Raw genomic sequence first — 27,003 nt, 5'->3', positions numbered from 1 at the left:
GGGAGTGGGATTATGGACATTGGGGAGGGTATGTGATTTGGTGAGTGCTGTGAAGTGTGTAAACCTGGTGATTCACAGACCTGTACCCCTGGGGATAAAAATATATGTTTATCAAAAATAAAAAATTAAAAAAAAAATAAAGATAAGACAAAAAAAAAAAAAGAAAAAAGGCCCATAGGAAATTCAAATAACAAAGATATCAGACATGGAATTTCTGATGATCATGGATAATAAATTCAAAGAAATAAGAGATTGAAAAATTTGGCAAATAAATGAAAACTATAAGAATGAAAGAGAAATTCTAAACTGAAAAGAAAAATTCAATTTAATGACTGATTATATACAACTCAAAAAAGAATGAACTATAAGTGTAGAAGAAAATACAATTTGGAAGCATAAAGAGGCAAAAGGTTGGGGGAAAAACCCATACAAGACACAGAACATACAGTGAAAAGTACTAACATAAGAATAATCGGAATTCCCGAGAATCAAGAGAGAGAATGGGCAGAAACAGTATTTGAAGAGACAGCGCAAAGAATTTTCTAAAACAATTTAAAGAAGTTAACCTATAGATTTAAGCAGCACTCCAAATAATAAAGAAAGAGAAATAAAGATGTGTAGGAATATGAAAATAAAAGAATAAAATTCCTGAAAAGCAAAGATACAAAAGAACTCCAAATTAAATGCAAAGACAGGAAAAAAAAAAAAAAGGATAATCTTAAAAAGGACTACGAACTAAACTGACAGCAGACTTTGTAATAAAATAAAATAAAATAATGGAAGCCAAAAGACAATGGACATTTTCTAAGCGATGAAAGAAAATATTTGGCAAACTTAAATCTTTAAACAGAGAAACTGCCCTTCACTAAAAAGGAAACCTGGCAAATGAAAACTGAGAAAATTGACCCTTTATAAACCAGTAATAAAGAAAAATATGTGAAAAGAGAGACGTGGTTTAAATCAAAATAAATAATGAATGAATAAAATACTAAAAAAATGTTTTATGAGGTAAAAATATGCTTAAAACTAAAATCTAAGAAAAAATGCCTGGAAAGAACTTTTGCTAAGGCCATAATGCAGTAATTAGTACTTTGGTAGTCCTCTTCCTATCATATAACCAGTATGTATAAAACAACTGTTTTCAGAGACTGGACAACATAATCACTGAAATGTGGAAAACAAAGGAAGTGAGTTCAATCACTGCCCCATAGTTTCACAGACACTCTAGACTATAGCACAGAGACAATAAATTCAAGAGATCATAGTGATTTCTAAGCTCAGGAAACTGATCAGAGTTTAGTAATACCAGCAGAAATAGAATTTGAGAGCAAATTTGCAAGAAAGAGGAGCAATGAAAAAAAGAACTCAATGAATCTGCAGGGGAATATCTAGAGCTGATTGCTGAATACTAAACTATGCATATGTAAGTTTGAACTCTAAAACCTCAGCAAGAAAAACCCAGAGAGAACAATTAATGAGGAGTTATAACTGAACAATTCACAAAATAGAGAAAACTCATTAAATACCCTGCAAATTCAGTAGAAATCCAAACAAAGCCATGCCTTAGGAGTAGGGATAAACTGGTGCTAGAGTAAAGGCGAATCTATCTCAGTCATAACAAAGCTTTAAAACGTTCTAAAGGATTGGTATGTCACAATCTATATGTCAGCTAAAAGCATGCCAGAACAAAGTCCTATCTTCTTGAAAGTCACCAAAATCCAAACACTCAATAATGTAACATTCTCAATATTCATATCTAATAAAAAATTACTGCATGTACAAAGAAAGTAGGAAGCATGATCCACAACTAAGACAAAAATAGTTTCAACAAAAACAGACCCAGAAGTAATAAAGATAATGGAATTAGAAAAGAATTTTAAACATTTCTGAATAAAATTTTCTTTTTATTAAATATTAGCAAAGATTTAAAGGAAACTATGAGCACAATTAGGAGGAAAATGGGATGATATAAAAGAGAATCAAATAGAATTTCTAGAGCTGAAAACAGTATCTGAAATAAAAAAGTATGACTAGATGGGCTTAACAGGATAAGAGAAAATGAAAACAGGATAATAGAAACATCCATGAAATACACAGGAGGAAAAAAAGGTCTAAAAACAATGAACAGAACTTCTATAGCCTGTGAGACAGTATATGGTCTAACATTTGAATAAACATAGTCTCAGAGGAAGATAATTATCATATAATCTCTCTGATATGAGGAATTTGAGAGGCAGGGTGGGGGTTGTGGGGGGTAAGGAAGGAAAAAATGAAACAAGATGGGATCAGGAGGAAGACAAACCATAAGAGATTCTTAATCTCATGAAACAAACTGAGGGTTGCTGTGGGTGGGGAGGTAGGGATAGGGCAGCTGGGTTATGGACATTGGGGAGGGTATGTGCTATGGTGAGTGCTTGAAATATATAAGCCTGATGATTCACAGACCTGTACCCCTGGGACAAATAATACATTATATGTTAATTTGAAAAAAAAAAAACAAAACATAGTCTCAGAAAAATAGGAGGGGAAAGAAAAAAAATTTGAAGGAATAACTGCCAAAACTTTCCAAATTTCTTGCAAAATACAAACAAGAGAGCTAAATAAACCCAAAGCAGGAAAAGCAAAGAAGACCTCAACAAAGCACATCCTAAACAAAATAAAAATCAATGATTAAGAGAATACCTTAAAAGTAGTCAGAGAAAACACATCACACACAAAACAATATGATTAAAAATGACTTCCTGTCAGTAAAAATGCAAATCAGATGGCAATGAAACATTATCTTAAACTGCTCAGATAATACCCCGGAAACAATTTTATATCTGGCAAAAATATCTTTCAAACATAAAGGCAAAATAAAATTTTCAGGTAAATAAAAGCTAAGAATCAAAATTCAACCATATCAATAATTTCATAAAGTGTAAATGGTCTGAATGCTTGATAAAAAGGAAAAAATTGCACAAAAAGCAGATTAAAGGAAGTAAGATTCAAGTATAAGCTATCCTTAAGAAACTATATAAAACCACAGATGAAATGGGGTGTCCAAGTGATACAGTTAGTTGTCTGACTCTTGGTTTCAGCTTAGGTTGTGATCTCCAGGTTGTGAGATTAAGCCCTGTGTCAGGCTCCATGTTCAGCGTGGAATCTGTTTAGGATTCTCTCTCCCTCTGTCCCTCCTGCTCCTTCTTGCTCTCTCTCTCTTTCAAATAAATAAATCTTAAACACACACACACACGAAAAGCATAAAAATAGAAAAAGATATATCATGAAAACATTAATCATAAGAAAGCTGCTGTAGATAAATTAAACCAGTGAAGAGACTTCAGGAGATGGGATATTATCAGAGGTCAGAGGAATGTTCTGTAATAAAAAATAAAAGCTAAGTTATCAAGAAAATGTAATAATCCTAAATGTATATGCAACAAATAACAGAGGTTCAAAATACACAAAACAAATACTGACAACTGAAAGGAGATATAAACATTCATACTTTTGATGATTTTAACACTCATCTCTGAAGAAATCATAAAATAATTATACAGAAAAGCATAACTATACAAAAATCTTGAACACTGTCAAATACCTTGACTTGTTATTAATAAATACCATACCCATCAATAGAACATACATTGTTTTCAAGTGTGTATGAAACAGTCACTAAGACCATATGCTAAAACAAGTCTTGATAAGTTTAAAAGACCTTATTTAGGGGTGCCTAGGTGGTTGAGGTGGTTAAGTGTCCACCTCTTGATTTTGGCTCAGGTCATGATCTCAAGGTCATGAGACTGAGCCCATGTCATGCTCTGCAGTGGGCATGGAGTCTGCTTAAGTTTCTCTCTCTTCCTCTGCCACTCCGCTGTCCTTTGCCCTGCTCACAGCATACTCTCTCAAAATAAATAAATAAATAAATAAAAACTAACTAAATAAAAGAACTTATATAAACTTATGTTCTCTGACAACAATGGAATGTGATTAAAATGAGGAATAACTATAGCAATAATACTAATACTAAAAGCTACTTGGAAAAAAAAAAACCAAAATTAAATATCATACTTCTATATAAGCCATAAATTAAAGAAGAAATCACAAGAATATGAGAAAACACCTTTAACTTAATGATAATGAAAACTCAACATAAGAAAATTTGTGAGACACAACTCAAGCAGTTTAGAGAAAGAATTTATAGCTTTATAAACTGACATTAAACAAGAAGTTTAAAACCAATGATCTAAGATTCTATCTTAAGAAGTCTGAAAAAGAGCAAAGCAATGAATAATGAGAGCAGTATATATAAAACAAAAGTGAGTAAATGGAGATGAGAGTTGTTCTAGTGTCCCTACATTATCCAGAAAGTGGTAAAAGTACTAATTTCCTATATCAGTAAAAATTAAAATTATAATCTCTAGTGTTATCACTAAGAGAACAGAAAAAGTATATAAATACCAAACAAACAGTAGGCAGAATACTGAATAATAAACAATACTCAGTTAAATAAAAAGGTAAGAAAGGAGGAAGAGAAAAAACCAAAACCAAAATAGGTAGGAATCTAATATAGAAACCAATTTGAAACACTGCAGATTTAAACACATTTATATGAAAATTACATTTAATGTAAATTGAATAAATGTACTAATTTAAAAACAATTTTTCACACTTGGGGAAAAAAAAGCGCCCAAGTATATGTTGTTTATTAAAAACAAAACAAAACAAAAGGCCCGGGGTGCCTGCATGGCTCAGTGGGTTAAGCCTCTGCCTTCAGCTCAGGTCATGTTCTCAGGGTCCCGGAATGGAGCCCCGCATAAGGCTTTCTGCTCAGCAGGGAGCCTGCTTCCCCCTCTGCTTCTGCCTATTTGTGATCTCTCTGTCAAACAAATAAATACAAATCTTAAAAAATTTTTTTTAAAAAGGCACAAAAAACATCTAAAATATAAGGATAAGTAAGAAAGGTTAAAGGCAAAAAAATATGAGCCACAGAAACCACGAACAAATGGAAGATAATATTATATTGATAAAAAAAAAACCCCCAAAAAATAGTAGACTTATAAGGTAAAAAGGATATTTCATATGTTCAACTGACCAGTTGAACATGAACATAAAGTGCACTATGTAACAGTTTGAAATACAAAAACACAGTATTATAGAACTATAAGGAAAGTCACATCCCCAGTCATACTGAGTGTTCTTAACATGCCTCATTCCATAAATGAAGAAATGGACAAAGCAGCCAGTACTGATATAAAAATACAAATATCATGATTAACCATGTTGGCCTGATATACATAGAAATTTATATCCAATAACTTCAATATATATATAAATATAGTGTTTATAAAATCTCATCAGTGCTAGACTATGAAATAAATGAAAGTATTTCAGAAGTTTAAGATTATATAAAGCATATTGTTTCTGCACAGTGAAATTCAGTTAGATTTTTTTCCATTGCTCTTTTTTTTTGAAATAACATATATAATGTTTGTTTGAAGGGTACACATCTGTGATTCATCAGTCTTACACAATACCCAGAGCTTAATACAATACATACCCACCCCTATGTCCATTGCCCAGTTACCCCATCCCCTACCTCCTTCCCCTATGATCCTCCACCTTGTTTCTTAAAGAAAAAGAAAACTACAAAAATTGTATGTTTTTTGGATATTAAGAAACTTCCCTTTAAGAGAAGATATTTGCAAATGACATATCTGATAAAGGGTTAATATCCAAAATACATAAATAATTTATAAAACTCAACATCCAAAAGCAAATCATCCAATTAAAAAATGGGCAGAAGGCATGAATAGACATTTTTCCAAAGAAGACATACTGATGGCCAAAATAGACATGAAAAGATGTTCACCATCAGGGAAATACAAATCAAAACCACAATGAGATATCACCTCACAGTAGTCTGAATGGCTAAAATCAACAAAACAAAAAACAATAGGTGTTGTTGAGGATGTGGAAAAAGGGGAATCCTCTTTCACCATTGGTGAACATTTAAACTGGTGCAGCCAGTCTGGGAAACAGAATGGAGGTTCCTCAAAATGTTAAAAATAGAACTATCCTAGGATCCAGCAATTGCACCTACTTGGTACTTACCCAAAGAATTACAGAAATACTCATTTGAAGAAATTCATGCACTCCTGTATTTATTTATTTATAGCAGCATTATCTACAATGGCCAAATTATGGAAACAGTCCAAGTGTCTTAAACTGATGAATGAATAAAGAAGACTGGCATATTTTCCCTTCTATATCTATATCTATGTCTATATCTCTAAATACATAGATTATATACATACAAAGGAATATTATTCATCCAACAAATGAATGAAGTCTTGTCATTTCCAATGACATGGATAGAGCTAGAGAGTATAATGGTTAGTGAAATAAGTCAGAGAAAGATGAATACTATATGATTTCATATATGAATACTATATGATTTCATATATGAATTTAAGAAACAAAACTAGCAAAGGGGAAAAAAGAGAGAGAGGTAACTCAAGAAACAGACTCTTAACTACAGGGAACAAATGGATGGTTATCAGACGGAAGGTGGATGGGGATATGGGTGAAATACAAGATAGAGGCTAAGGAGCACACTTGCTGTGATAAGCAAAGGTTGTTGTATGGAAGTGTTGAATCACTATACTGTATACCTGAAACTAACATTGCACTGTATGCCAACTAACTGGAATTTTTTTTTAAAACTTAAAAAAAAGAAAGAAAGAAAGAACTTCCCTTCAAAACTATCCATGTATCAGACGTCATAATGGAAATTATAAGATACTATGAGTTATGAAAACATGAAATATCAGAATTGGGAGAATAAAGTTAAATATGTGCTTAGAAAGAATTTTATGGCTTTAAAGGTATGTATTAAAATGTATGTATTAGAAAAAACAAAACTAAAAATCAATGCTCTAAGCACCAAGAGATTATAAAAAGTGTGGTAAATTAAATCCCAAAAAATATAGCATATAAAAAGAAATATAAAGAGCAGAAATTGATGAAAAACATGCAAGAGAGGTGATCATCTAATCATCTTCAACATATTTGTGTCTTCTAGATTTCAAGTAATTAGCAATTATACTCACAACCCCCACTCCCCATTGTGATTGCATAAATAAATACAAAATTTGTGCATCTTACACTTTAATCACCACTTTTCCGCAGTTAAAAGGAAATCATCTGTTTAACTACAACCAAGAGGCTTGGCTTTTAATGGGTGGGGTAAGGACAGAATATAAGACTTTGGGTGAACTCGTGAAGTGGGGAATTAATATTCAACTCCATATCATGGTGAGAAACTAGAAGATCTAACACTCCCAAATAAAGAGAGCAAAAGGAGTTGACGGTCTCTATTTGAGTTTGAGTTAAAAACAATCTCCCAAATATTTCACCACTAGCCTGCTCCACAGCCCCCATGAGTTTGGCTTTATTACCAGAATCATCAAAAAATCTCCCATAACAAAATTAATATAAAGTCATTCTGACCAGTATTTATTTTCTGGTGACTAGCAAATCCCAACAAGAAGTGACGAAATGAACTCTCCATCCAATCCACACAAAAATCCCATAGAGAAGTCTGCTAAAATTTATAAGCCAAGATTATAAGACACGAAGGAATAATCTACCCTGACTCAGAGTGACTAGAATTAGAATCCAAGATGCTTATGTATCAGAATTGTCAGGTGTATGTGTTTTTGTACACATAATTTTAAACTTATATTTTAGATATTTATACATTTACATTTGTATAAATTTAATGCATACATAATTTGGATATTAATAAAGTATATTTAAAATACATATTATTTGATTTACTAAAAGTATAAAAGATCAAAAGGGCAAATTTGAAAAAATATGAAGAGACTTTCTAGAAATTAAAACACACATTAACACATTTAACAAATGAGTCAAGTGAAATATTAGATACGACTAAAGAGCGATTAAGTGAACTGAAAAACAGCCTTAAGGATTACTGCTCAGAATCTAGGCATTCTCAGATTTATTGCTTTTGTTATAGATTTGTCATTTTTAGAAATCAATGTATAATAAAAACAGAATTTTATTTATTAGCCACTCCATTTTTATACTCAATCACAACTTTTAAATAGGTATCTATATATATTACCCTAAAGATTAAAGTGGTATGTATATAAAATAAGCAACCATGGATCCTTCACCCTTGGTGACATGTAATTCAATGGTTCAATATTTAATGTGAGTTACCTTAACAAAATCTCTATCAGTCTTCTCCTTCCATTCTTCACCAAATACAGTAGAAAAGGATCCTAAAGCTAAAAGAACAAACAGTATATTCAGTACAATGGAATTAATCTTTCACTTAATTCCTTAAGAGAGATGTGGAAAAAACAATAAAAATACATCTAAGTATCTTTGCTAAAAACTATTTCATGGTAAATGATACAAAGTCATGATAATCTCTTTTGAAATGTAATTTTTTTAATTACAGAATTTAAAAAAACTTGTTTTTCTATAAACTAAAAATACACAACTCATTTTTATAATATTTATACAAACAATAGAGAAAAAAAGTGAAGAGTACTATAACAGTTACTCTGTATTAGGCTTCATTTCTAGAGGAGAAAAATATGAAAAAGTCAAAGTAATGCTATCAGGTTGCCAGATTTAAAAAATTTTAAATCTTTATATTAATTTCAAAAATAATTGTGTAATTCATATTTCAAATAATAAAGGGCAAGGCATTCTTTGGAAATAATTCCCACAAACGAAATCTCCCTTAAGAAACACACTCAGGCCTATAGCTTCTTTGCAGTGATAGAGTCGTTCGGAAGAAAAATCAAATCATTCAATTCAAATTCTTAGTAACACTGTACCCTTAAGTCCTCCACAATAAAGGTTAAGGCATAAGTACATGTTACATAATTTTTTTCCTCCTTTATATTGTCAGCTCACATCGTCAGTTTATGGAACCAGACAGTTAAGCAGTATTATACAAATGTCTTCAACTGTGACACATCTGCCTTTAAAAATTAGGGAAGTGCTTTCATCAACTATGGTATTAATTCTGTAAAAGCTAGTTCTTTTGGAATACAGAAAGAAAACTATATAGTGGCAATTGTTAATAGAAAAACTAGTTTAGTGAACAAAATTCTTTAAAAAACAAAAACACATCCTTAATGGATATGTTGTAACCACCATAGCAAATTGGTATATTTTCTGTTGTAAAAAGATTCACTGAATCTTTATAATATTACTATGTCTTTAAGTTCAGACCTAATATTTCCTTAATATTGAGTAAAAAAAAAGTTTATGAAGTATTTAGATTAGAATAAGAATTTTCATTGAAAAAATATTAAAAAGAATGAGGAGTAAATTTTAACATAAATTAAGTTTATCAATGATATTAATATTAAAAACAGGGTCATGAGGAAATGATAAAAGAATAGATGCGAAAGTTTTTAATAAATAATTTCATAAAACAGCAAACTTACATAGAAGTAGCAACTTAATCAGAAAAATGAAACCCACTTATCACTAAATAAGACCACTAAAGAAACAAAGTTTTGTTACAAAGAAAACCTTCACTGGGAAAAGAATATTGAATGGAAATATAAGATGGAAAAATTAATTTTTTTGTCAAATAGAACTTTTACTATACGTCTTCAAATACACACACAAAAAAAGACATACTTTATAAAGGATGTGTCATCTACATTTATCTCATTAAAATTCCATGTCCTAAAAAATAAATCAGGGGCACCTGGGTGGCTCAGTGGGTTAAAGCCTCTGCCTTAGGCTCAGGTCATGATCTCAGGGTCCTGGGATGGAGCCTGGGATGGAGCCTCGCATCAGGCTCTCTGCTCAGCAGGGAGCCTGCTTCCCCCCACCCCGCCCCCACCGCACCTACCTCTCTGCCTACTTGTGATCTTTCTCTCTCTGTCAAATACATAAATAAAATTTGTAAAAATAAATAAATAAATAAATAAATCAAAACCTCTCAAAAGCCTAACCAAATCAAATATATTGATAATCCTCAAAGTTAAAGGATTTACTTTCCTAATGTAAATCACTGCTTTAGGTACAGAGTATTCATAAAGTCCCTATGTAGTCTGGAACTCTAAACTTCTCACTGTTGAAATGACAGTAATACTCCTTCAATATCATTTGCTAGAATACTAGTTTTAGACTGCTACACTAATTAATGATTTAGGCTTTTAGATAATTAAAAGTGACTCAAAAATGCACGAAGATTAAATTAGGTCTGAAGAATGTCATGCCTCAGTATACCAAAACTACACACACACACACACACACACACACACACACACACACGTAATCCTTATCCAATGATTAAATGGTCAAGGCTTAAATTATTCTGGTTTGAAAATATTTAATTTTTCTAAAAACTTCATTTTAAAGTTTTTAAATGTGAACATTTTTAACTTTATTCTCTACTAAATGCTGGAAGATGTCCTTAAAAGATCAAAACAAGGGGCGCCTGGGTGGCTCAGTGGGTTAAAGCCTCTCCCTTCGGCTCAGGTCATGGTCCCAGGGTCCTGGGATGGAGCCGCCATCTGGCTCTCTGCTCAGCAGGGAGCCTGCTTCCCCCTCTCTCTCCATCTGCCTCTCTGCCTACTTGTGATCTCTGTCTGTCAAATAAATAAATAAAATTAAAAAAAAAAAAAAGATTTAAACAAAGCATTAGGAACCACAGAACATGAAAGTAAGACCGAAATCCACCAAATTTAGATCTCCAAAGTTATAATACAAACTGAGAAGTACTTTGTTCCTCCCTCATGTAACCAATGAGACTTTCAGGCAGGGTAAGAAACTAGTTTTCACTTTTGTTTAAACATTTCAGAATTGTCTTCATACAACCTAAATACCTGTCAAATTCTAAAGAATCCTACTTGGACAATCCCAAATAAAATTATGGTTTAAGAGTCTACTACCTGACCTAGGGCGCCTGGGTGGCTCAGTGGGTTAAGCCTCTGCCTTCGGCTCAGGTCATGATCCCAGCGTCCTGGGATCGAGTCCCGCATCGGGCTCTCTGCTCAGCGGGGAGCCTGCTTCCTCCTCTCTCTCTGCCTGCCTCTCTGTCTACTTGTGATTTCTGTCTGTCAAATAAATAAAATCTTTAAAAAAAAAAAAAAAAAAAAGAGTCTACTACCTGACCCAAATCAAACTGCAAAAAAATGTACTCATTTGCAAACATGTTGCTACTGAAAGATAAAAGCAATAACTGTCGGGGCACCTGGGTGGCTCAGTGGGTTAAAGCCTCTGCCTTCGGCTCAGGTCATGATCCCAGGGTCCTGGGATCAAGCCCTGTATCGAGCTGTCTGCTCAGCAGGGAGCCTGCTTCCTCCTCTCTCTCTGCCTGCCTCTCTGCCTACTTGTGATCTCTGTCTGTTAAGTAAATAAGTGAAATCTTTAAAAAAAAAAAAAAAGCAATAACTGTCATGAATTTATAAAATATTAAAGAAATTCTCTCTCAAACTATCTCTACTGTGCTATACAAATAGTTTCTACATGATAAAAAAATTTCAATATGTCAATACCTTATCCTTTTTTTTTCTCCATTTATCTGAATTGTTGAGAAGACATTATGGGCAGTTTGTTCTTGAACTGCTCAGTCTTTTTCCCAGGGGATAAATTAAATCCCTCTCTCCTTGTGACTATGTGCACCCAGAACTTCCTTTTGATTCATGCTATCTACCCTATTTGGAATTATCCCCGTAATTTAACCTTTAATAGTATGTACTTCGGGGAAAAAAAGAAGTTACAATGGCATTGGAATAGAAGGAGGGTTGCTTAGCAAGAAAAAATTGTATATCAATAACATTCAGCCAACATATTTTAAAATGAAAAACCATGAGCAGAAAAAAATTTCAAAACATATTTTCTAAATCCCTTTTAACTACAATTAGAGAAATAAAAAATTTAATCTTTTTTTCTTTTTGAACAATTTAGTCTTAAGAGTAATCTAGATGTAATAAGAGACCATGTCATAGAAAATAAAGAATTTGACTTACAAAAATCTACAACTAGCAAATCATATAAGTAAAAAGGATGTGAAATATCTGATAACTTTTATTTTATTTAGGCAGCAAATTTTTAAATATACCGACAAACTGTTTAATTAAAAATTACAATGACACATTAGGAAAAAAACAATTTCTTTCAGATCCTAGTTTTTTATATCAAGATTTTGTATCAAACAATCTTCTAACATCAAGAAACCCTCATCACTACTCTAAGAAAAATCCAAGATTTTTATTTCAAAAGTTCTAGTGAGATCATTACTATTTGAATATTTAAGACTAAAACCCCCCTTCATTATCTTAAAAAACACATTTAATACAATAAAAGCAAATAAAGAATGCTATTATACCAATAAAAATTATTTCTCTCCTTAAAAGCCTTTTTAAAAAATCCCTAATACCTTTATAAAATGATCATACGATATGATAGGTTCAGCTTAAAACTTACTGTCATCAAACACCCCGGCATTAGCAAGTAATAAAGTGATGATTTTAGGGTCTTTTTCAAGTTGCATGACGTGCTTGCTTTCATTTGATAGAAGAGTGCATACATTAATAGCAAAGTCCACTTCATTTGGGAGTCCAGATAACAGTGAAAGCACCAATTTATTATAATCATTTGGCGAATTGAAGTCCATAGATAGCCCATAACTTTGACGCAGATAATCTAAGATAAAAATAAAACATCTTAAGTATATCAAGGATTAAAAACCACTATCAATAATATCTTACAAATGCAGGACAGAAGCTTGTTTTCCTTTATAAAATTTAAATTAAGTAGAAGTTTAAAGAGTTCAACTTTCTAAACTTAAGTTAAAATTACAGTCTTCAGAAAGTATTAAAATACCAAAAAAAAGTACTATTATGCCCTCTTGGATATCATTACCAAATTATTAATATATCATTAAATTTACATACTCTACACTTTTTACTCTCCTACTTCAAGGGACTGAATCAGGTTTTTTTATATATCGTAAGCCAGGGATACTAGTTCCTTTGAAATTTTTAACAATATCATGATTTTAGAGACTTTGGCTACCTTCTTTACCAAATTATAGGAGAATTATCATTTTTTGGGTCAGATTTATGGCAATATAATTAATACAGTAAAATTCATGCTTTTTCGTTCTATGAGTATTGACAATTTTTTTAAAAAACCACAATCACAATGAAGATAAAGAATATTTCCATCACTGCAAAAAGTTTATTTAACCTTTTCTGCAGTTAAACCCCTGTTCTGTTTCTATAACTTTATTTCAAAATAACAAATAAATGGGATCATACAGTATATAGTCTTTTTTTTTTTTTTTAAGATTTTATTTATTTGACAGAGATCACAAGCAGGCAGAAAGGCAGGCAGAGAGAAGGGGAAGCAGGCTCCCTGCTGAGTAGAGAGCCCGATGTGGGGCTCGATCCTGATTCTGAGACCATGACCTGAGCTGAAGGCAGAGGCTTAACCCACTGAGCCACCCAGACACCCCCAGTATGTAGTCTTTTATATCTGATTTCTTTCAATCCATGTTGATGCATGTATTAGTAGTTTGTTTCTTTTTAATGCTACAGAAAGGGTAGAACACAATTTGTTCATCCATTCCCTAGATGAGGGACATCTGGATGGTTTTCAGTTTTGGGGACTTATAACACTGCTGCTATAAACATTCATATACAGAACTTCGTGCAGAAATATTTTTTCCTTTCCCTTGGATTTCTGGACCATATATAAGTATATATGTAACTGTGTAAGAAACCGTGAAGCTGTTTTCCAAAGTGGCTTACAGCATCTTGCATTTCTACTGACAATATACAGGGTTCCTGTTGCTTTGCATCCCTGCCAGCATTTTAACAGCCAGTTTTAAATATACTGAATCTAACATTTAATAAATATTTTCTCCCAAACAATGGCTTATCTTTTTTTCTTATTTGATAGAAGCCTGATTTATAAATTTTTACTTTATAGTTCATGCTTTCATGTCCTAAGAAACCTTTGCCTAAGCCAAGTTAACTAAGATTTTCTGCATGACAATTAATTTAAAACATCTTCAAAACTTTAGGGGCGCCTGGGTGGCTCTGTTGTTAAATGTCTGCCTTCGGCTCAGATCATGATCCCAGGGTCCTGGGATTGACCCCCACATCAGGCTCCCTGCTAGGTGGGAAACCTGCTTTTCCCTCTCCCACTCCCCCTGCTTGTATTCCCTCTCTCACTGTGTCTAGCTCTGTCCTCAGACATATACCCCAAGTACATTTTTCACATAAAAATATAACTAGTTTAGTGCAAAGAGGCAAGAAAACAAGAGATAGAAAACCTCTAGATGAGACATTTCAGAAATTCATGAATTTTTAAAGAATTTTTTTAAACCCTGCTAAATGGATTATAAGTAGAAATCTATTATCACAACATGCCACAAAATCAAATTATATAGGGAAGAAATTTCTTTATTTCCCACATTAGACAACTGAGATGACACCTCTTCAGTTCTCAAATAGTCTAGGAATTTCTCCCTAATATAATGATAAATAAGTTCCACAACAGAGTAATAAACTATTATTACGAGAGAATCTTTACAATATTTAAAACTGAATAATATCTGTTCATTTTCTATAATCTTGATAATAAAACTTCTAATAACAACCTAACATAAACATAAAATCTGGAGAAAAGGTAACAAAACTTCTGTGAAGAAGAGATTTTGATATTTCTATACTGTACACTGGAACTAAATAGTTTAGAGTTTCCATGAAACTTTCAGACAAATCTCTTTCAGAGAAAAAACTAAGAACCCACATTCAACATCTGTCACATTCTTGTTTATGTGGGTTCAATATGACCTCAAAATTGCTGTTGTTTGCTACTGAAGAATGAAAGATACCATTAGATACTCAATTCAGTGCATCCTTTCCTGAGTGACTTTGCCAAAGACATCTCCAATTAAAATAAAATAACTAAATATGATAATTACAAAAAGTCCTTTATATCAGGCTTGGTAAAGATTTCTAACATGTAGGAGAAATTGTTTATAAGATTTTAAGAGCTTCCCTTTCATTCCCTTCCCCAAGGAAATGTGATTGAACAGCTACAATTTCATAACTGGTATGGGATTAGGAATTTATTTTCAACATTCTTGACTCAAAGTTTATAGCAGTTTGCTGACAAACTTAATCTAAGGCAATCACTCTGAAAGGGAGAATTATTCCTGAAGTGCTTTTCACACTACAGAAATTATACAATACTCTCTTTCTATTATTGGCAGTGATTATCATAGTCTGAATGTTAGACTACGGGGGATTTTTTTTTTTTTCAAGACTATGGGGGATTTAATGGAAAATATCTTTACCTAAATAAAACTGATAAAATTAAAAAACCAAAATGAAACACAACGTCCTGTATAAAACTTTTCCAAATTTAAGCACCAAAACTGAAAATGGACAGAGTGCTTGACCTTCTTTTATCAAAAAGATTAGACTGGATTAATGATCACTAATATCCTCGCTAGCTCTGAAATTCTACAATTTCAGTGAGTTATCATTTGTCAATTTTGTCTTTCATAATTTTTCTACTAAAGATATTGTATATAAATTTTTAATATATTTTAACTTAAAAATTAATTTTTTATTTTAATTTTAAAATGTAAGATGAACAAAAAATTACTTAATAATCTCCCTATAATTCTGCAGAACTGACTGCATCCAAATGAATACCAACAACAACAAAATAGAGAAAGAAGAAAAGCAAAGAAAGGATTAGGTATCTGTGGTAAGGAAAAGTATGAAAAACTACGCAAATAAATGACAAAACTATCATATATTGATGCTAGTGTTTAATAATCCTAAAACTCCAGGCAAAATCTGCTCAATATTTTTTTGCCACTTAAAGCCAGAGTAAGTTTCTTTAAGGAAAAATCTGGTCCCATATTCTATCAGTGTACAATATTACATCAACTAAAACTGCACTCCATGCCAAATGTCCTAGAGCTACTGTCAATTGAAAATGATTATTTCAAAATATTATTTTAGAACAGTTTTTCTTAATATCAACAATATAAATGTCTCTAGATAAATACACTGATCCAAATACATTTGTCCAAACGTACAAAGAGAGCAATAATACTGTATGACCAAAGATGTAGTCACAAATCTTCTATAGGTTCTAATTAAAATTTCCTAAAGGCTCCTAATCTACCACTATGTAAGTCTAATTTGGTGTTTATTTAAAATACACAGACACACACACATTGACAGGTATGAAGCTTACTCTATTTACCTTAGTGACAACTGAAAAGCTTCTTAATAAAGGATTTGCTTTGTATATTGATAATCACATTAATTTTCAAACACTGTCATAATGTTGTTATGCTTCTTCCTTAAAAAAGCACCTTCAAATTCATAAATGCTGCTCTAAAATACTACCTCTTTTCAGTGTGAATTAGATATACTATAGTCTGATGTTCCCCAGCAATTCCTTCTTTCTTTCCTTTCATTAGCCCCCAATCCTGATTTTGTTAAACATGCTACATGTTGTTTAACTGCTCAGATTCTCCTTTTAAAAAAGGGGTACAGATATGACAGTATATCAGAAAGGAGTTATTCTAACACCAAGTTAAGCAATTCTGTCATTCCCTTAACTTGTAATAATAACTCTATCAATGACTTTCATTAGGCTTCTGAAATACCAGGATTATTTCACATCTTTTTCTCTTGAGGTAATCAGTTTAATTAGGGGAGGAAAGAAAAGAAAAAAATATCCAGAAAAAATTTCATTCTAAACAAGATCAAAAGTAGAAATGGGTCAGGTTAGGGAGTTGTCATAGTAGACACCAAACTGTATTAAGCTAAAAAAATGAACAGTTCTGTTATTACTGCAATATACATAAAACACAGAGTTATATAAAGTTGAAAATGGTCTTAAAGATCATTAGTATAATGTCTCATTCAATGCAGGAATATCCTGTATAACATCCTTGAATTCAGTAATGGTCATTAGCCCTTTCTAGACACAGAGAGTGTATCACCTAATAATAAGTCAACCCATTTTATTTTATCAGCTTAAACTATTAGCAAGATTTTTACATGGTGACTTAGAATGTTCTCCTTTAATCTTGGTTCTTAAGGTAATTAACTACTCATTAAAAACAAAGTGAGGTATGGTTTGTACTCATCGCCACCAACTTCCACCCCCATTATACAAAAGCATCAGATGATGAAGTCTCTTCTAATAATGATCAGATTCTAGGAGATTCTGTTTCTTTAGTTATTACAGACTGGGAAAGAAATATGGAGTCATATTCAACATAAAAGAAACTTTGAAAATAGATAATGGATAATAAAATTAGTGATACCAACACAATGAGAAAGCTTAAATCTAGTGACAGATTATCTATAAGAGAATGGGAATACCACCAATAAAGAATAATAAATATCTAAAAAATTGTAAATTTTATCAAGAAAATACCCTTAAAAAAGACGTATCTCCTTTTTTAGGCCAAATGTTGGTGACTGAAGAAAAGTGATGCTTGTCTCTTCAGAGTTCCCTTCCTAGTCAACACAGTCCCAACACTCAAAGCTACTAAACAGAGGAACCCCTATGGACTCTGCCTCAATAACCTTTTTATTAAACTCTCAACCTAATCATTTTCAATTTGAGTCCTGCTCTTTTTTAGCTGCAGATTCCTCTGTAACTATTATAAGAATGACTTAAATGAAAAAGAAAAATCTTATCTGTGGTACCTTAGGAAAAAATACTCAAATAGAAACATTTCCGTGGAATTCTGATGCTGGAAGTTCCAGTAATTGTAGAAAATCCAGAAGATGCTAAGTAGTCTTGACCTCCCTAGCTCTATACAACCTCTCTCTTCTCATTTTAGTGACTATTCAAATTAAACCGACCATTAGTTAAAAAAATAAGGAAAAAACTTCACTTGAAAATATAGATATTTGTAACTCTGAAAATTCCCACGACTAAAAATCTTATACAGTCTATTCAGAAAGGACACTGATACCAATTAGGTGTTGATCTTTGAAACTTGCATGTGCAAAGTAAAGAATTAATTCACTCGATGATGTCTATTTTCCTAATTCAAAGCTGGACGATCTCCAGTGATACTTACCTGACACACTGTGTTGCTGGTAATTGTAGGAAGATGGAATTGCACCAATAGGAAGCTGTGGCTTTGGATTGCCTGGTGGTACCTCATCGTCATCCTCCCCAAAATGATGAACTTTCTCGTACTTTTCTAGGTAACTGAAACAGAAAAACAACACAGCTGAGTTTAACAAACAGATTTACATCTTATTTTTTAACTCTTACCACATGTATCTGTTTTCCTTCCCCAGAGCCCCTAAATTTAAAATAGAGTTAAGATACCACAAGCCTCATATTAGGGAAACAGTCACTTTAACAGTGGTACTGCAGACAAACTCAATGCAATGCTTCTAAGTGTTCTTATATTTTCAGAAAGACCACACCATTACCCAAAGACAAACACATGTACATGAGTGGGAGAACATTTGATTTATTGATTAAAAAAATTATATGAAGTCATTTAAAAGCCAAGTGAAAATGAGAAGATTCTCTAACCCTAGGTCCATCCTCAACCCCCAGTCTCACTCAAAAGGTTCACATGCATACTGGAATGCTATATTTTCTGTGCCTAATTTTATTTAATGATATATTTTATAGATCTAAGTATGTAAGTACATTAGTACTGCTTGTTTTTCTTAACAGCTGCACAATATTTGATCCTATTCATACATCATAATTTAACTAGATCTCTAGTGTATAACTACTTTCAGTTTTGCTTTTTGCTATTACAAATGATGTAACAGCAATAAACTTAATCTGTACACTTATCTGAATATTTTCTCTGGACAGACATTGGAAATGGTATGCTCATTCTAAATAAACTCCCATCCAAAAGTGATAGCCTAATATATTTTAACTAATTTATAAGATAGTTCCTATATCCCCTACTGTATTACCACTACTGGATATGATTAATCCTCTTCTTAAATTTTTTATTATTTTTTAAAAATTTTATTTATTTCAGAGAGAGAAGGAGAGGGCAAGAGAGTGCATGTATGAGTGGGGAGGAGGAGGTGCAGAGGGAGAAGCAGACTCCCTGCTGAGCAGGAAGCCTGAGGTGGGCTTGATCCCACAACTGAAGCCCAAGGCAGACGCTTAAGCAACTGAGCCACCCAGGTGCCCCTAATGCTCTCTCTTTTCTTTTTAAGTATTTATTTATTTGAGAGAGAGAGAGAGAGAAGGAGTGTTAGTTTCAGGGAGGGACAGAGGAAGAGACTCTACAAGCCGACCCCTCATTCGGCCCAGACCTCCCCCCAACCCCTCCTGGCAGACTGGCTGGATTCCACCACCCATGAGGACATGACCTGAGCCAAAACCAAGAGCTGGGACAGTCAAATAACAGAGCCATGCAGGTGCCCCGATTAATCCTCATGACATCAATTACAATGAAGTTTCCAAATTCTCAATCTATCATCAACTACTAGTTTAAAATAAGATTCCCAGGTAAACTTTAAAATAGTGAAATAACTGTCAAGTCCAACACTGTAGCTAACAAACTTGTTCCTGTACTTCACAAATCAGAAGTTGAACTGATTAATACAATGACTTATATTTGCTACAGAAAAGTTCTAGATGTGATTATTTTACAGATCAACCCTTTTACCAGTCCTGATCTAAGCAGGTACTAAGTCCATTAGTTGCTATTTTCAAAGTCCTATAGCTATCCACCCCTTTGCTTTTTAGTTATAGACAGCTGAGATGAGAAAGGGAGGTTATCAATGAAGAAATACAATGATTTTGGAAGCATTATTTTGAGTACCAAATCTTAACTTTCAAGGTGGGATAAATGTAAACTACAATTTTACAAATATAAAAACTAATGACATTGAAAATCATTACCATTCCTTATTTTCCCTTTTCAGGCTTTACAAGGCACAGTAATTCACATCTTTGAGCCTGGAAAGGAATTGAACTGTCCCTTTCCACTCCTTCTAAGTTCTCCAAATAAACTCCATTTGAGCAAGGAACTCTTTCCTAGCTGGCAGTTTGATAGCTAATGAATCCAACACTTTTCTTTAGTGTTGGAGATACAGCATACTAAAGCAGACACATATGCGCAGATACACCCTTGAGCACTGAGGAGAGAATATATATTTCATCTTGATCCTGGGGATGTCACCCAGCAGAGAGATTTATAGTCTAAAAACATAAAACAAAAGGATGATTAAAAAAGAACCCATCTCTCTCCAGGATAGACTGACAATGGACTTAAATAGGTAAAGAAATCAGGTCTATTCTTTTTGGGTTTCTAATGCAGATATCATAAAAAGAAGTGTATATATAAATATAGACACAAACAGCTGCTCATAAATTATGTGACATATTTTCTGCAAATGAGGGATTATCTACATCACTCAGGAAATAGTATTGACAGAGGTATTTAGAGAGTACAGTCTTTTGGAATTGGAATGGTAAAAAACTACAGATAAATAATCTTTATTAAATAATTTTTATCAAAATAGAATCAAAACAATGAAGATAAAGAATTTTAAAATAAAAATCTTTAATTATAATATTTTTAAGGTTCTTTCTATAAATTTGTTAGTCATAACTGAGCATAGCAGATTTAAAATTTATGTTTTTTATTACAGCTAGGAAAGAAAACAATATTACTAGTAAAGAAGGACCATAAATATGATTTTTCCTTCCCAAATACCCAAAATGCAGTCCAAGTAATACAAAGCTTGATAACAACACAAGCACTATATACTCATAATAAACAGTGTACTATACACATGTAACCCTTTATAATTCAATTTCTCTTAAAATATTAAAAAATGACCTCTGGTTCCTTGACATGTTCTACTCCTATTCCTCTAAACAGGTTCTTAATTTCATTCCCCTAAAATCTGTGGTGTAGGCAAATTATTATGATTTTAAAAATTTTTATGTTCCTGGCTTGATTTGTTCTGTCATGATTAAATATTTCCAACCGAGACCCAACATTTCTTTGTTCAACTAAGGTTTTGGCACCCAGTTTTGATCTCTTGTCTCTCTCAATAAACAAGTACAAAGTATTTGGCTTTTCAAGGAGTTATATACTTCTAAAAACTAAAAAGTAGTAACAGATAAGAGCAGCTAAAATACAGAGTTACATTTCAAAGTCTAAGTTTTCCAATATAATTCTCCATCATCACCTTGAGCTATACACTGAGAGATACTCTGTGTTCACTCATTAAATTATAAATGCTAGACTATATCTCACTCTCTCTCTTGTCAAAGTCAATGGCATCACATTGAATAGTTACTATATTGATCAAGCAAGTATTTATTGAGCTCTTACAGTAATCTGCCTTGTACATTACATATTTAACTCAAGACTGGTAAAATACTGGAATCCAGACAGGAACAGATTCAGGCGGGATGAGTTTTATCTTCTTTTTCTTCAACTTGGCCTTAACTTACAGTAGATTCTCTATCACAGGTTACAGACTTAGAAGAAGGCAAATGTGAAAAGTTGGCATATAATATAGAAATTATTTTAAATGGTACGGTTTAATTAAAAACCTTAATAAATGTGACTGATAGAAATATAATACAGTGGGATGGATTAAGAGTTCATTTAAAAATAGCATCAAGGGCGCCTGGGTGGCTCAGTGGGTTAAGCTGCTGCCTTCGGCTCAGGTCATGATCTCAGGATCCTGGGATCGAGTCCCACATCGGGCTCTCTGCTCAGCAGGGAGCCTGCTTCCTCCTCTCTCTGCCTGCCTCTCTGCCTACTTGTGATCTCTCTCTGTCAAATAAATAAATAAAATCTTTAGAAAAAAAAATAGCATCAAATAATATGGGCAGTATTATTATGAATATGGGAAAATTAAACCTCTTACAATATCTGACAGACCAAGTAAACAAAAAAATTAGGTTGTAGAAAATTTGAGTATAATCACCAGTAAGATTGATTTATTAGACATACAATGATTTTCTTTTCAAAACTCCATGGAAATTACAAAACTGATCATATATCAATTCACACAGAACACCATAACAAATTTAAGATTAAATATTATATAGGCACATTCTCTAACCACAATGTAACTCAAAGAAATTAAACTCTTGGATAATTAAAAATAACTTTCATGATATAAAATTCCAAACCTATATGCAATTTATCTTCACAATCTTCTCTCAGATTATTTTAAAGTAATTCCCAGATATCAGATAATTTCAACTGTAAATATTCTGGTAGAATTCTTGGAAATTAAAAATGACATTATCAACAAAAACACTCAAGAAAACTCTTGATTATTCTTGGATCAAGGGAAAAAAATCAAATGCATATGATTGGAACACTTCTTTATAACAACTTTTTGAACCGTTTTTAGTTAAAGATGATAGTTCAAGGACCCATATTCATCTCTTCCCTTAAATCTGATTGTAATGACCTTTAAAGGATAAAAATAGAGGAATACAGCATTATTTGTAAGTTAAAAACTTATAGAATTTCTGATCCATGAAAAGCAACTTCAAGGATCTACAAGACTAAGTTGCAAAACACTTCTTGAGAGAGTAATGTGATCTAGTGAAGGAGAACCTAGGCCAGAAAACATATACAGGAAAGTTCAATTTGGATTTTCTTCAACCAGCTTTGCCCACTGGCAGTATTGTAGCCAATGAGTTTTATCTGAGGCAAGGATTATTCCTAACTGGATTTCCTTTAACCACTAAAGGTTGAATGGAAAATGAAGGTGTGTCTGATAATGGGATCCAGAGAGTGTCAATTATTTCAAAAAAGAACATTCAGAAAGTTGAGTTGAACTCAGTGGTTGTGCAGGGAGGTAAAGTCCTTTATAAATTTCACCTTATAGGGCACATGCGCCCCAATATTTATAGCAGCAATGTCCACAATATCCAAAATATGGAAAGAGCCCAGATGTCCACTGACAGATGAATGGATAAAGAAGATGTGGTATGTATGTACAATGGAATTTTACTCAGCCATCAAAAAGAATGAAATTTTGCCATTTGTGATGATGTGCATGGAACTAGAGGGTATTATGGTTAAGTGAAATAACTCAATCAGAGAAAGACAATTATCATACGATCTCACTGATACATGGAATTTAAGAAACAAAACAGAGGACTGTCGGGGAAGAGAAGGAAAAATAAGATGAAATCAGAGAGGGAGACAAACCATAAGAGACTCTTAATCATAGGGAACAAACTGAGGGTTGCTGGAGGGGGAGGTGGGTGGAGGAATGGGGTATCTGGGTAATGGGCATTAAGAAGGGCATTTGATATAATAAGCACTGGGTGTTAGATGGAACTGATAAATCACCAAATTCTACCTCTGAAACTAATAATACACTGTATGTTAATTAAATTGAATTTAAATTAAAAATTTTTCTTTTTTATTATTTTAAAAGATTTTATTTATTTATTTCACAGACAGAGATCACAAGCAGGCAGTGAGGCAGGCAGAGAGAGAAAGAGGAGGAAGCAGGTTCCCAGCGGAGCAGTGAGCCTGATGCGGGGCTCAATCCCAGGACACTGGGATCATGACCTGAATGAGACAGCTCATCATGACCATGAGCTGAAGGCAGAGGCTTAACCCGCTGAGCTACCCAGGTGTCCCTAAATTAAAAAATTTTAAAACCAAAAATAAATTTCACCTTATAGCTTCTTTGTCAAAATGAACACAAAGACACCAGGAGTGCGGGTTCCTATGAAAAGCACCAGCATGGAAAGACTGTCATCAAGTGTTATCAGGTAACTGGATCTCTATTGATGTGCTCTATAAACACAGCAGGTACAAAAATTGTGGTGGCTTGGAAACGATAAAGGTAATGAAATTTCTCGGCCCAGGATTGTCCTCCCAAAAATGACAATGCAGAAAATCAATGAAGAAGGCAAGCTTCAGAAACTGTTCCACCATGGAAAAGAAAAGAACTAATGAAACTGGGAGATAAAAATGAGATATATATGTAAACAGGAGAGCAAACATAAATCAAAAACAAAAAACCACATGCAGTGGTCCTGAAGGAAAGACCTGAATAAATGGAATGGAAGTGATAATCATTTTCTTTTTTTAAAAATCATTTTCATAATAAAAGAATTTCTTTAACTAGAATATGTAATGTGTATATCAAAGAGCTCTCTGGAGCTGGGGTGTCAGGGTACATGGGTCACCAGGCAAAAATTACTGAAAAGGGAAAAACAATCAGATATATCCTGATAAAAGATTTAAGCTTCAAAGATAAAGATTCTAAAGTTTTCAGAACTATTGCCACTCCCCAAAAGTTATACAGAACAGTTGGACTAGACTTTGACTTCTCTTCAAAATTAATAGCTAGAAGATAATGAGGAATATTAGAATTTTGAGGAGGAAACTTATTTCACAAGAAATCCCTACCTAACCATGTTGCTCAATTAAGACAAAAGAAATTCATTTTTTGACATGTAAAGACTCAGAATAAAGCAATATAGCCCTCTAGGGAGAAAAATACCACTCAAATAAGTACAACTCACCCATGAACAACACAGGGGTTAGGGATACTAACGTCCACACATTCAAAAATCTGCATATTAACTTCTGAATTCCCAAAAACTTACTTACTAATAGCCTGTTGACCCAAAGCCTCACCCATAACATAAACAGTAAACTGACAGATTTTATATACACGTTATATATTGTATTCTTACAATACCATAAGCTAGAGAAAATATGCTATTAAGAAAATCATAAGAGAAAATACATTTATAGTAGTGTACTGTACAAAAGATCCACATACAAGTGAACCTGTGAAGCTCAAATCATGTTGTGCAAGGGTTGACTATAATCTAATGGATAGAAGAATCAAAATTAAGAAATGGTTAAATAGCAATACAGGTGACTGACAACATGTACAGAAACTAAGACATTAAACTCAATCATAACTATTACATTACAAAAAAGAATATAAATGCCATTGGTTACAAAAGGAAAACATAAAAAATGTAAAACATTAAAATAATTTGAAAAACAGTTTCCTGATAAGAAGTTTAAAAACTTTAAAAGATAAAGAAGTAGTAGAAAGAAAGAGAAAGAACTTTAGGAGAGAAAGAAGTAGAAGGTAGGAAGAATTAAAACTGTATTCTGATGCTTATACTGAAAGACTGAACAAAATGGGTTAATTTTTACTGTTAAAATGAAGGACAATATGTTCTTAGCTGTGTTTCCCATTTTTCTAAGTGTTTAACAGCATAATTAAAATCAGACTAATTACTTTCCAAACCACTATAAGGAAAAAAAGTATTACTGTATATAATATACAGAGAAAAGGAGAAAAAAAAATCACCCTATAATGCAGCCAATTGCATTCTTAAGCATATAGCCCAGTAAAAACTGGTAACAACCCAAATATTCATTAACAATAATATAAATACACACACTGTGGCATGTTCATGCAATGAAATATTATATAGCAGTGAAAATTAGAAACTAACGGAGTGATTCAAATGGCCATCAACAACAAATTGTTAAAAAAAAAATTTCTAAAGATTACATTATGATTCCACTTATATAAAAATCATAAACAAGCAAAAAATTTACATATATTATTTAGAAATAGATAAGTGAGTGCTAAAACCACAAAGAAAAGCCATATAACAATTAGCACTTAGAAAATAAGTTAGGATTTATCCTTTGAAAGAGAAATGCAATAAAGAAAGAAACACAAGCAGTTTCAAAGGTATTAGTAGTTTTGTTGTTGTTATTGTTGTTTGGGTGTAGATAAGCCTGCATATATTAAGTTTTTTCATATTTATTTTATATTTATTTCATAATTTTAAAAAAATTTAAACACTGGAAAAAAAGTATTGTTATTTCAAACTTTCAAATAAAACAAGTATTTTCATTGCCATATAAAATGTTTCCAATTACAGAAAATGATTAGAAGCCCCTTGAAAACTGTAATCTAGCAAAATCTGAGAAACTTTATAAAAACTACAGGTAAAAAAAAAAAAGACTACATTTATAAATGGTACATAAAGACTAAGCAAAAGAGCAAGATAAGATTTTGTTACAGAAATCCAGTAATAGTTCAATATTAAAAATTTTATAACACCAAACTCACAGATCAAGAAAAAATATTATCTAAACAAAGGATGCCAAAGCTTATTTAATAAAATTAAGCACCAATGCTTCATAGAATTAATGAAGAATTCTAGAATACTGCTGTTTTTGGATATGTCCTATGGCCCCTCTGGTTGTACCATATACAACAAAGAATTCCCTATCTATCTCCTTTCTCAATACAGTCTTTCTCAGAATATTATACCTCAGCTTGATCCAGGGTACTTGCTTCTGTAGAAGAGTACCCTTCAAAATGGGCCACACAAACAAAATACTCCAATAGGGAAAGATATTTAATTTATGGATCCACACTACCTCCTTCCTTCCTCACTGACAGTCCATATGTTACTCATCTGATATTAACCAATGTAGAGGAGCTAAGAGTGGAATTCCTATTAATTTATTAGCCTTTGACCACTGGACCCTTAATCATTAGGTACTAATAATGTCTATGTATGTCAAGGTTTAGGGAATTTAAAGACAATATTATCTAATTTTAATTAAACTATTTCTCACAAAAGAGATTAAATAGATTTCTTCAAAGAAGCTACAATTTGAATAATGCAGCAAAATAAAACAAGAAAAAAGCAAAGCTGATACTTCCATTATAAAACAATGGCAATGTGATCAGACAGATATAAAAGAAGTAGGCCAAAAAATTTCTAAATTATCAAAAAATAAAATACTTTAATGTGGATTAACATTGATTATGAACGTTGTCCTACGTTAATGTTGTACTTTTTATGTTACTGATGATTTCCAAGATGTTTAAAACTTCAAAATTTGAAGACAAGCTTCTATATTTTTCTAAGTAATATTTTTCAAGTCATTGAAAAACCAAATCCTTT

The 27,003-nt window shown here is 32.5% G+C and overlaps 1 protein-coding gene across 1 annotated transcript in view; it reads right to left on the bottom strand.

Moving 5' to 3' along the window:
- ARID2 (AT-rich interaction domain 2) overlaps positions 1 to 27,003 on the bottom strand; it is a 165,333-nt gene that overhangs the window by 64,551 nt on the left and 73,779 nt on the right. The window contains exons 4-6 of the mRNA XM_059402955.1: positions 18,131 to 18,264; positions 12,478 to 12,696; positions 8,233 to 8,300 (exon numbers count right to left, since the gene is read on the bottom strand). Of these exons, the coding sequence (XP_059258938.1) occupies positions 8,233 to 8,300; positions 12,478 to 12,696; positions 18,131 to 18,264 (421 nt within the window). The remainder of the gene's footprint in view (positions 1 to 8,232; positions 8,301 to 12,477; positions 12,697 to 18,130; positions 18,265 to 27,003) is intronic.

The sequence above is a fragment of the Mustela nigripes genome, chromosome 6 (assembly GCF_022355385.1).
Source record: "Mustela nigripes isolate SB6536 chromosome 6, MUSNIG.SB6536, whole genome shotgun sequence".
In the NCBI taxonomy this organism is placed as follows: domain Eukaryota; kingdom Metazoa; phylum Chordata; class Mammalia; order Carnivora; family Mustelidae; genus Mustela; species Mustela nigripes.
Note: the sequence above shows the minus strand (reverse complement) of the source record. Positions and strands in the feature narration are given on the sequence as shown.